Source organism: Nothoprocta perdicaria, unplaced genomic scaffold (assembly GCF_003342845.1).
Source record: "Nothoprocta perdicaria isolate Ctin4 unplaced genomic scaffold, notPer1 scaffold_154, whole genome shotgun sequence".
Lineage (NCBI taxonomy): Eukaryota > Metazoa > Chordata > Aves > Tinamiformes > Tinamidae > Nothoprocta > Nothoprocta perdicaria.
This window is the reverse complement of record NW_020454694.1, coordinates 1462761-1475167: the sequence shown is the minus strand read 5'-3', so window position 1 is coordinate 1475167 and position 12407 is coordinate 1462761. Positions and strand designations below refer to the sequence as shown.

General features: G+C 43.5%; 1 protein-coding gene across 1 annotated transcript; it reads right to left on the bottom strand.

The window, feature by feature from the left end:
• Positions 1 to 3384: 3384 nt before the first annotated feature.
• On the bottom strand, positions 3385 to 4581 carry CCR4 (C-C motif chemokine receptor 4). Its single transcript, XM_026034991.1, has one exon. It carries the CDS (start codon positions 4579 to 4581, stop codon positions 3505 to 3507), a length of 1077 nt encoding a protein of 358 aa, XP_025890776.1. The 3' UTR covers positions 3385 to 3504.
• Between the last annotated feature and the right edge of the window lie 7826 nt (positions 4582 to 12407).

The window sequence follows — 12407 nt, the reverse complement described above, 5'->3', positions numbered from 1 at the left end:
GCAGGATAAAATGTGAACTTTTCCCAAGGAGATCTGGACAGGCCCTGAATTTCTCTTGAAAACATATATCATTTTCATAACATCAGGCTCTTGCTCTATGCCTCAAGCCCTCTACTTTTAAAATAGGGACTTTTTTTTTTTAGAAAAAAAAGGTCCTGGATCTAGTGATGCATAAAGAAGGCAATACTCTTTTCAGCACAGAGATCACATTGTATGCATGTTGTTATTTCTGTTTAAAGCTTAATGAGTTTAATATAATGTAATTTATATAATATATTTATATAAATATCTTTATATATATTTATATATTTATATATTTATATATTTATATATTTATATATTTATATATTTATATATAAATATATTTATATATTTATATATTTAATTTAATTAATTAAAGTTAATTAAATAAATTAATTAAAGTTAATGAGTTTAAAGAAGGCTCAGAAATAAATGAGGAGAAAATCTTTCGATCAGTGACCCTGATCAGGGCCAATGAGTGATCTTGCTTTGCATAAGGCATGCGAGGGATGTGTGAAGAGATAATGTTAAGGGAAAGAAAGCAGTACCTTCCTTCCATCGTACCAGAAGTGGGTAAAGGAGCTGTCAGGGGACACTGGATTTTCCTGGTATGAAACAGGCAGGAGACTTTTCCACTTTTGCCCCTCGTTCCTGTGCAAATTGTCTTCAGGTCACTCACTGACCCATAAGACAAGGCTTGGTTTGTTTTTTGGTTTTGATGGAGTTTGCTGTCGAATGACTGAAAAAAAGTCATCGCGAAAGTATCTGATGTGGTGTCTACTCATCAACGGTGCCTGCTCCTTCAGAAGTGATTTTTCCGTTTCATCCTGTGACTCCCGGTATGTCATTGCTGTGCTGGAGTAAGATTGCTGCGGGAATGATTTACACTGAATGCTCTTATCAGTCCTGGGAGTGTAGAAATCCCACCATCGTCATCCTGAGCACTCCCAGTCTCCAACTTAAAAGCTTCTTCCGTACCTGCTTTACTGAAAAGCTCTCCAAAGGCATTTCTTTAAGCATCATTTTAGTGATCGTTTTGACCAACATTACTGAACAGTCTTTTATTTCTAGCTGTAAATCGAGCTAAATTGAGCTATTTGTGTAAGAGACAGGTGTTGATGAGCAGGTATCTGGCAATATTGAGAGAGATGCTAATAAAATAGGGAAAATTTCCTAGAGGAACAGGCATGACAGTGGGTTCCTGCTGGCAGTTAAAGACTCACAGCTTCCTGGCAATACACGAGCACTGAGGTGCCCGCTGAATTGTGGTCTCCATCAGGCCAGGGGTTTAGACCTGCTGCTGGGGTCGTGGCAACTAGCAGTAGTGTAGAAAGGAGAACAGCGATTCCCTCAGTCTCTCTTTCCAGGGCTGGCTGTCAACCTGAGGGAGGGACAGGCTCATGGTGCCTCCTCTGCGCAGTGAAAGGGAGGAAGCTACACTCTGGAGTAGAGGGCAGGTAGGTGTGTAAAACAGCCTCACTCTGAGGGAGGGACTTTAGTGACCTATGTGCCTTGTGGAAATAAACCAATGAACTTCTTTTCCTTCACTTTTTCACTTTATTTCACTTTATTTTTGACATCACTGAACTGGTTTTCTGTCCCCCATCTTTCTGTGGTGGTTTAGAGCAACCGGAGAACACTGACTGGCCTTCATTGGAAACCTGATGTAAAAATGTGGGTTTAAGAATGACTCAACTTTGCTTCACTCAGGTGTCTGTCTACCCTCTTTCGTCGTGCAATAGGTCTGCACATATTCGTTGCTTGGAAACACTCGTTCAGCTAAACTGACGCCTCTGATCAAGTGACATTTTGAAAAATCTCTGTGTTATTTTTATCTGTCTTTCATAATATTCTCTCACCTTGCCATTTTTCAKCATCAGATTTCCAAGCTTTCAAATGAGTGGCATTGTCCACTCGAGGTTGGTGTCTGGAGGACGAGGGATTTGTTTGRGGTGACAGAAAAGAGAAAATCATTCAGGCTTGGTGAGCCCCAGTCGCAGAGTGCGGATTCCTGAGCCCCCGGAACGGAGAGCTCCCTCTTGCTCCAGATGGAGCCGACCTGTTCCGAGCACATCCTTCTGCTTGCTTGCCCCGCACACACGTTGAGCAGCTGTGAGTACTGCTAGGAGGACTGGGAGCGGCTCTCCGCACAGAGAGATCAGGACGTTGTGCTCCCAAAGGAGATCTCTGGCTGCACCAGCCGCTCTGCTCCAGGCACACCCAGGCACACGGCGCGAGCAGAGCGAGGGCTACAAGTGCCTGTTCATTTCGTCAGGAAAGGGRCTTTAGGCCAGCTCTATCTAAAGCAAAGCTGCAGGGCCTGCTGGCTGCAGCCTGTTAATTCCACACAGGAGAGGATCCACGTCCTCCCCTGCAGCAAGGTGCGTGCCCGGAGCTGCTCCTCTCCGTGTTGCTGAGTGCCTTGGGGCATTCCTTAGGGCTGCTCCTGGCCCTAAGGAATGCCACCAAGGAATGCCACCTAASGTCCTCGCCTCAGACCTTTCTTGCCAAGCAGTTATGAGGAGCCTACAGGCTGCCTTTTGCTTGCTGGCCCGCAWCTCTGCTAGTTGCACTCACGCGAGCACCAGCAGCCCTTTCCCAGGAAATAAGCATTCACCACTTCCAGCTCTTTCGAAAGTATTTGCAAATGAAGAGCATTCACTTAAAATGTAACACTAAGACACTTCAAATTTATTCATACAAACTGGAAGATAGGTTTTTACAACATTTTATTTAAAAAAAAAAGCTTTTTTTTTTTTTTAAATGCTAATTAAAACACAAAATGGTCATCCTGAAATACAGCAGTGAGGTCATTCAAAATGTTTACACACATACSTTATGCACAGGTACCTATGGTAACTTGGCTACCTAAGAGAATCTATTTATAACAAAGTGTAAGGCATTGGCTTTGGGTCTTTGTTCACCTAAGAGCAGGCTTTGTTTCGTATTCTTAAGAACAGAAGGTGTCATCTCCCTGAGATCAGCATTCAACAGTGCCAGGTACGGCAACAAGCTACTAAGAGCTCGAATGAACAAGCTCAGCGCACATCAGCTGCAGAACAAARCCAAAAACTCAACCAAACAACAACAACCATAACAAAAGGTAATAACCATCCTTCTCCTTCAATAAATAAGGTGTTTTCCACTTGTCAGCGACAAGAAGCTCTCTCTTCTCTGTCCCTCCCTGCAGGTCAAGACAAGCAGCACAGCACAGTGCTCTGCAGCAAGCTGAGGCTGCTCTTCCCTCTGAGCAGTGGCTGGCAATTGTGGCAGGTAAAAACTGCGTGTCCATCTCCCCGGTTTCACATCTAGGACATCTTCTGTCACTCTGTTCAGAAAATCTAGAGGCAGGAATCAAAGCTGAAGTAAGTTATTACAAGGCACTAATTTGTCACAAAACGCATGTGCACGTGCTTAACTTCTTCAAATTTCAGCTTTTGTCAGTTCGCTTTCTGGAGGGTTCGACAGTGAGCCCGTAACGCGCTACAGAGCATCTTGGTCGCCAGTGGACTGCGTGTGGAACGAACYGGTGGATTCAGTGTGGTAGGTCATGTGAATGCCACACCACTTGCAAATATTTCCAGGTAATGGCCAGGTCTTAAAAAGCATCTTTACGTACTTCTTGAATTTCTCTCCCATGAAGAAATAAATGACGGGATTGAGGCAACAGTGAAAAAGGCCTAGRATTTCTGTTACCTGGAAAGCGTAGTCCAGATTTCTGCTCACTTGACAGTCTCTAATGATTCCTGTCATTTCCAGGGATTGCAAGAAAATCACAATGTTGTAAGGGGTCCAAAAGAAGAAAAACACAATCATGACAGCAAAGATCATCCTCACAGCCTTATTCTTTTTCTCATTTCTGCAGTGAACTAATGTTTTAATGATCATGGAGTAGCAAAATGCCATAACAATAAAAGGGATTATGAGCCCTAAAATGTTGATTTCCAAAGTGGAAAAGAGTTTCCATGTTGTGAAATTGCCTGGATATCTTGACTTGCAGGTAGTATAATTTTGTTCATTGAAAGATTCTCTAAATATAAGTTCGGGAATCGAGGCTGAAAGGGCTACTAACCACACAATAAGGCTAGTAATCAGGCCGTAGAAGGCAGTTCTTGCTTTCAAGGAAAACACTGCACGAACAATTGCCAAGTATCTGTCTATGCTCATAAGCATAATGAAAAATATGCCGCTGTAGAAGCCAACCAGATAGATCCACGAAATGATTTTACACCAGGGCGTGCCAAAAACCCATTGGTCTATTGTGAAATAAGACCAGAATGGCAGGGATAGAACAAAGAGCAAATCTGAGATGGCAAGGTTGAGCAGGTACACATCAGTCATGCTCTTCAGTCTCTTGTATTTGAACAGGACCACAATGACCAGAATGTTTCCCATTAGCCCAACCAGGAATACCAGGGTATACAGAATAGGTAGAAAGGAGGCTGCAAACCTCTTGACGCTTTCCTTGCTGCACGGTTTTGGAGCATCGTTGTAATTCTCATAATAGTCATAAAAAGTTGAGATTTCAACTTTAAGGGACTCTGTACTCGAGGAACTCATTTTCCCACAGTTCCTGAGAATGAAAGAATATGAAAACATCCATGACTTTCAGTTCATGTAGACTAGATGTTTACTCCACAAGCTTGTAACACACCGAAAGGAAGGTAACTAGCAATGACTGCCTTGTTGTTCTAGCTGTGTAGGTTCTTAAATGATATCTAAGCATTATGGAATACATATAATCACACTTGCAAAAATACAGTCCCAACATGTGTGCTCTGTCCTTGCAGCACTATGCAAGTGTGCCAAGTTAATTAACACCGTTCAAGGAAATAAATATGGGAATGAAAGATCCAGGCCATATATATATATAATTAGAAAGGGGTGAATCCTGCGTGGAATAAAGTGAAAAGCAGAACTGCTATTCATAATGGTTGAGGGTTTCACCCATCTTTCCTGTCAGGCAAGCATCACTGAGAGCRACAGTCACACCGATGCATCGACCCTTCCTTCTCGTGAAATGAGGCTTGCTGAAGGGTGACATCAGTTTGCARGAAGTGCTGGCCTCAGGGGTTACATGAATAATAAGAAGTGGTCATTTTCACGGGCATGCTTTTCCCTAATGGACWGAGAGAGCTTTAACTGACATTATTTTGACGCAGCCCAGCTCAAACAATAGACACAATGCAAATAGATTGCTCATGTTTGTTCTTCACATCGGAGCAAGTGTTGGTGTTTAACCTCACAYACCAGAATCTCGGCAAGTGTGAGTTATGTCCTTGCCCTTTTGTTTGTATTTTTCTGAATGAGGAAAGCAGAGGGAAGGYGAATATCATTGCTTTATGTGTCTTTCCACTGTATCCTGCTGCTATGTAACAGCAAGCACTGGCAACCATTAACCTGACCCTTCCTGTGTTTAATCACAGGCATGGGATCTTTCCAAACTATAGGTTTGTTGCCTTRCACACAGAGAGGATTTTAATCTGAATTATGAACTACTGAGACCATGCAGGGACCAAACCGCTCTACATCAGTGATTTAGAGATGGCAGCTCTACAATAACTTCATTTAAACATATTTGAAGCTAATTTAGATTCAGAATGGCTTATTTTAAGTATTTTAAGCTGCATACATACACATGAACACACGTACACCCACTTTTAGCTATGCATAAGTTTTGAAAACTGCTTTAAAATTATCTAAGCAACAAAAGGTAAATGAAACAGCACGTGGGTCTTTGCAGTCACACACACAATGAACATACATGCTACACAACTGTCTCTGCAACTGCATAAATTAAAAATTTCATAAATGTTACCTTTCYCCTCCTTTTGTCTCAACTGATGCCAAGAAGCTTCTTTGTTCTGATGAGGAAGGGTTGGTTGCTTCTCACCTGGTAGCTTGGTCAAGGAGGTGCTGCTGACAATGATATCCAACGGGTGCAAAAAGCAGATGTCACCAAGGTAGCTCCGTCTCTCAACGGAAACTTTGTACTTCCTTGCAGATTGTATCACAAGCGCTTCTCTCCTCAGTGCTCACCCAAGAAGGTCCTTTAAATTCAGACAAAATGCTAACTGCATCTTACTGAGGTCTTAAAAAAAAAAAAAAGAAAAGCTTCTTCTTACCCTAAAATCATTAAAAGATGTCATTAGGCAGCTCTGATTCACCAGAGGTTTTATTTTTCTTTATGGGTTTTATGAGACATCCTAAACCGAGAAAAGGAAAAAAAAAGACCACATCCTAAGCCCAGAAAAGGAAAATAAAAAGACCATTTCTACTGAGCAGAAGAACTTGGTTTGTAGGAAATATGTACTAGTCTGTCCAGATAAAGGCMATTAATTTTGCAAGTTACTCTATGCAATTGCAGAAGAAAAGAACTGAATAGAGAGAAGATAGGGTGGTCTCCGTTCGTTCTTCGGTGACCTTCCTAAGCCCTGCTTATCTTGCAAAGAAACCAGGTAAAGGCATGTGAATTCCCACGGCCTCTTTGCTCGGGGGAGGATGTCTCTTACAGCGAGGATGTCTCTCACATGCAGCAAAGCATGCTGACCACCACTGACCCAGCTCCAATGTGATAGCGGTCATGCTCAAGACCAACAAATCATGAGTAATATGGCGGGGGAGGACGGGCAGCTCAGCACTTTCTGTGAGTTTCCTGGAGAGTGCATTTGGTCCTGCTCGTCTCCTTTTGCATCTTGGGAGGAGGGGGAAAGGGATTACTTTTGGAAGAGCACTGAGGGCGTGCTGTTCAAATGGGGTATTTTTGAGTCCCTACTGCAGGTCAGTGGTGCCAGCAGCTGGGAAAGAGTCCCCGACAGGCCAGCCAGATGGGAGGCTGCTTGCTTGTTATCCACAGAAACTGAAGAGTCACTATGAGAAGTAAAAAGAAAAGCAAAAAATGATAAACAAAACACAAAGCTATCGRAGGTGGTTGGAAGGGTAGAAAGTCACAGATTTTTCAGCCCAGAGGAGATGATCTACCTCCTAGGCTGACATCTTCTGTTTTTCTGGACACAAGTACAGGTTTTCATTCGCTTGCACTRTTTATTGGCATCTTTTGTGCCTTTGACATTGTTGCTATGTACAGTAACTTACGTTTGGCTACAGCGTTTCTTCCAGAAAAGCATTCAGAGTTGACATGAAGACAACATGAGATGTGAGATCCACTGATTTCATGTTTTTCCAGAAGAAAATATTTGCATGGGAAGTAGCTTCTCAGTCATCTCCCATAAGCTGCACAGATGGGGATTTTTTAAACGGAAGCCGTTCTTTTGGCGCAGTCATTTTTCTGCAAATCATGCATGTCTTCTCTTCAGTTTGCTAACAGACCTTCCAAGATGTGGATGTCAGATGAGTGGGCAACACCGTGGGACCAGTTCCATCAGTTCTAATCACAGAAATTAGAAGCTCTTCCTCTTGCTGCTCTTCTGCCCATCTAAGTTTTTCACTAGGGGCACAAATCCAATTCTTCACCCACAACAGTATAAAACATTTCTTAATCGCCTGCTTTTTGGGGGAATGCCTCCCGTGCAGGTCTCACTGTTTCCTAGTTTTGACTGTAACGCTTTGTCCTCAATACACAGCCAAGCATTTGCATGCCTGTCTTATCCCATTGACTTCCTACCCCACTTACCCGGATGGCTCCTTTGAATTCTATCCGTGGTGATTTTTGTTGATTTCCAGATGAAGTACTGAACAGAATTGGATGCAGATATGATCCCTCTCCTACTCCATAAGACGTTTTCTTGGTTAAAGAACGATTAGTCACCAGCAACTTTTAAATGTTTGTCCATCAGTCCTAAACATATATGCCATGCTTCTCAGGTATGCTTCTGCTTTTTCACTCAGAGCATTACCAGAGGCCAAATCTACAGCACTATGAATGCCAGGACAGCAAGGTTTGTATGACACGAGGAAAGGCCCTGTCTGGCATTTGTCCTTTGCTGCCTTGCCTGGAAAGCTGTGTCATGCTGCCGTAGGGGTAGGGTGGGAAAGGCTCCTTGTGATAAGAGAGAGGCAGCTGTGATAAGAGAGGAGTGGCAGGCCTGCAGCAGTGGCATTGCAGAAGCCTGCTAGATCAACACGTTTTGTGTTTCGTCAGCAAATGAGAAGTGCTCTCTTCATGAGAAGACTTTGAGCAAGAGCGTCTCTTCAGAAAGAAGAATGCTCAGCTATAAAAAGAGAAGAGACATGAAAGCTAGAAATTATGAAAAAGTTTCAGAACATTAGAAGTATCTGCCAGCTCATGAAAATCAAAAGGATAAAGATGAACCCTAAGGTACGTTCTGATGGCCAGTCAAGGAAAAACGGCCCTGGGAGAGCCTGTAGGGAAAATGGAGGAGAAGAAGTAAAGCCTTAAAAAAAGGAAAGAAGCCTCTGAGCAAATGAGAGAATACTCAGAATAGATGAAGAGAGCTGTGAGTGAAGGTTCTTCAATGGCTTAGAAAGAAGGAAGAGTAGAGAGACTGTGTATAACTATAATGGGGGAACTCTGAGGTCCCCTTGTAACGCAGCAAGGTGTAACAGCCCAGTTCCTACCCAGAGAAGAAGAATCTGTCAGAGATTACCAAAAGGGTTGTTTTGCCATTAACCCATAGCACATGTCTCTCATGAGGCAGTGACACTAAAAGGAAAGGGGGAGGCAAAGTCAATGAGATGTAGAGATGTAAAACTACAGAGTGACAAGGGAGGAGGAGCAAGAATGCAAGAGCAATACCTCTTCTTTATAGAAGAAGAGGTATCTAGCTGGTATCAGGTATGTGGCATTGACCAAATGATCAGAGCATCACAGCCCTGCAGAGATGTAGACCAAAACTGATTAGCTTGACTGGGAGAAGGCTAAGTCTCTACATAGCAGTAGCATAGTAGTATATAGTACAGTAGTATATAGTATAGTAGTAGTAGTATATAGTAGAGACTTAGCCTCCTCTGTAGAGGCTACACTAAAACTAGCAGAAGGGAACTCAATAAAAACAAAGAGCAGAACAGCCTGGATGAAGAAAACCTTGTTTCTCGCCAAGAGAAGCTGGCAGCCACTTCCCCTTGTTATGGAAAGCCCTGTCCAAAGGAATGAGTGGAGAGGCATGCTTACCTAGTCCGCTAGCTGGACCTGCCGCTGAGATAGATACACCACTGAACTGCCATGCACCATCTGTCCTCTGCAATAGCAGCACTGGCTGGCGCCGGGTCGCTCAGAGGCGTTGCCAGAGAATCCCTTGTCTCAAAGAGGCGATTGATGKAGAGAGGCAGTAATAGAAGGAAAAGAAAAACAGTGTTTTGACAAATACACGGGTCAGACAGCCAGAGTTGCAGTCATGCAGCAGTTTGCCTTATTCAACAGTCTCCTCTATCAGATGGCCAACCCCTTCTTGCATAATCAGGCCTCATGCAGTTCCCTTGCAATGGAGTTGAATTTGAATCCCTCGGTTTCTGTTGTTGTAGTGCCAGTCCTTATTTCTTACCAAGGTACTCGTGCCACCTAGTGACTGTGTAGTTCCCTTCCTGGTAGCTTTCAGCTTATGTCAAACTTACCACTCATTACTAAAACTGCAGCAGTATGATCACAGAACTAAAAAAGGAAGTGAATCCTATTTGTAAAGGCAACCACCATCTACACTGTTTTCCCAGTGCATTCATAATTTCCCTGCAAACTTCTGGGACATGAAATTTCCTGTTCCTAAGATGGCTGTTTGTGCTGGCAACCRTAAGATTTATAAGATTTATGTCTAAAATGATCACGTGTCAAGTTGAAATTCCATTTATCTTTTCCTTTCCTACTTAGTTTTTCTTTAAGTTGTCCGTTCCTACTCATTTTGTCTTTTGTATCCACTGGCAATTTTGTCTAGTAGTACTGGCTAGTACTGGCTAGTACTGCCTGCCTGGCCGTCATTTTTCTCAGTCTAATTTGCTTTCTTTCCTCATGCTATGCTTGAAAAGCTGCTATGTCCAGAACTCCTCATAAAACAAAACAAAACAAAACAAAACAAAACAAAACAAAACAAAACAAAACAAAACAAAACTTTAAATTTTAAGCATGACAGAAGCAGTTTTTGTTTATGATTAATTTTATTTAAAACAAAATTCAAATGCAAAAAAAACATGACTTGTATTCTTAAATGTGAACTGACACTATAAGGAACATCCTTTGTATCATGCAGTGGCGTAACAAATATTCCCAAACTGTTTGTTGTGGAAGATGATTTTGCGCTGTTCCTACTCCAAGGAGCTGCTGTCATCTGAGTTACTTTTGTTTGTTTTTTTGCTTTACAGCCATCACCTAACTGCCATCATGATGTCTCTCTTACAGTCTGGTCACCCCAAAGATAAAAAGGACAAGGCAACAGTGAATAGCAGAGTGTCTGCAGGCCATTTTGTAAAGTTTCATAACAATACCAATAGTAATAGTTCCATAAATACGTAATAGTTCCATAAATGGAAATAGTTCCATTACATAAAAATGTGATAGTTCCATAAATAGTTTCASTCTGCTTTGTGGAAGTCCCCAGAGACCCTCAATGCTGACTGTTCTCAGTCTCCTCATGCCTCTGGGAGCATCGATATCCACGACCTTGGCTAGACTACAACATCTGCAGGCTGCCATGCTCTCAGCAGGCACCCATGCCTCTCAGCCTCAGCAGTCTCTTCCCAGTCCCGCAGTCTCTTCCAGGATGACTCTGCTAAATGGGGCAGGAGGTGAAGGAGCAGTGGYAGGAAGTGCAGCTCACTATCAGTGCACTCGCTATAAAAGACTAACAAGGCTGCAATGCTATCAGCAAAACTGGAGGGCCCAGCGTCTCCTGCACTGGCCCTGGCCAGTGTCACAAATGCAACGCCCCAAAGGAGCGTAAAAAGGGGTCCCCTCCTGAGTATTTTATTTATTCAATCTTTCATTACAAGGACAGCATCCTAGGTCCTTGTAATAAAGGGTCCTAGAGCCATGCCCCCTTAGCACAGTCTGCTTCCCATTAGATCACAGGACAGCACCATGTTGTAGCAATAGAAGAGGAGATTCCAGCAAGCTCTCCCTCAGCCTCACAGTGGAGAACGATGTGCCAGACACAATTTCTGCCCTGCTACACAGATCAGACTGCCTCAATAGCAGAGAGCCACTGGGCAAGAGACTCAAGAGAATTTGCCTCCTGAGAGGGCTCAAAAACTCCCTGGCCGGACSGCTGCTCTTTCAATAGCTGGTGCTGAGATTCAAATGCCGTCTGTCTTGTGTCACACAACACACAGACAGAGGAAGCCCTGGGAAAACTCCCCACTCCTATGGGAAATGCCACTTAGGCAAAGCACATTCAGGTTGTACTTGTGCTACCACAGCCTCAGTGCTGCCCTCATCCAACAGCTGTGTCTTCTCGGCCAGCTTCCTGTGCTTTCCTTAGGGAAATTCTTCCCTCCCAGCTCCCTCCTTTCTTCCTTTTTTTTTTTTTTAATTATTACTATTATGTAAGAAACACTGATGACAGTTCAATTTGGCAAATACAATAGCTTTTAACAGAAATATAAAATACAATCTTCCCTCAGGAATATTTTATATATAGAAAGAAGCAGAAGTGTCAGAAGCATAGCAGAGGTGAAGACAAGGAATCCCAAACGGGAGTGAGTGCTGGGGCCAACATCAGTGAGTGCAGGACCTAAGGGCCGGGTCATTGGCACCAAGTGGACTATCCATTTGGTTGTGCTCAGTTAGTGTAAGATGACAGTGCACAGTAGAGAAAAAAGAAATATTTTGCTCTTCTTCGGTCTTATTAACCAGAAGACACACCTTTGAGAGCATTTTAATTTAAAAGCAATCTTCCATGCAGCAGAAAAAAAGAAAATGACCACTTATATTTCTGGGAGCCTAAATGACTACCAACACCTTCAAGGTAGCTGGGACTGCACTCTGTGGGACTGCCATTTCCTTGAATATTTTTTTTTTTTATTTTTATTTTTATTTTTATTTTTTTTTTTGATTTATGGCTTCTCCTGATGTTGCCTAGTCCACCTGCAGGCAAAGCAGTGGCCAGGCAGGCAGTGCACTGGCAACTCCACCACTGAGACACTCCCCCTCCTTCTCYGGATCCGGGAYGCTGTCAAATGCAACACGCAGAGGCAAAAGGGAAGGCTCCGCGGATCTTGTGAAAGGGGCCATCTCTTGGGAACGCGGAATGAGCCCAGGTCCCTTCGCTGCCCTCCTGGGACATGTGCTGCAGCACTTCTGAGCACCTCTCAGCACCTTCTAGACTCCTGACAGGAAAACCCATGTCCGGGCTGCCAATGACCCCGTCAACCTCCTGCCAGGCTCCCTGTCGCCGCCGCACAGCAGCCCAAGGGCAGCCAGGCCTCGTCATCTGTCACCTCTCCCTCGGGATTGGGGACAGACACCACCTGGGCAGTGTGGC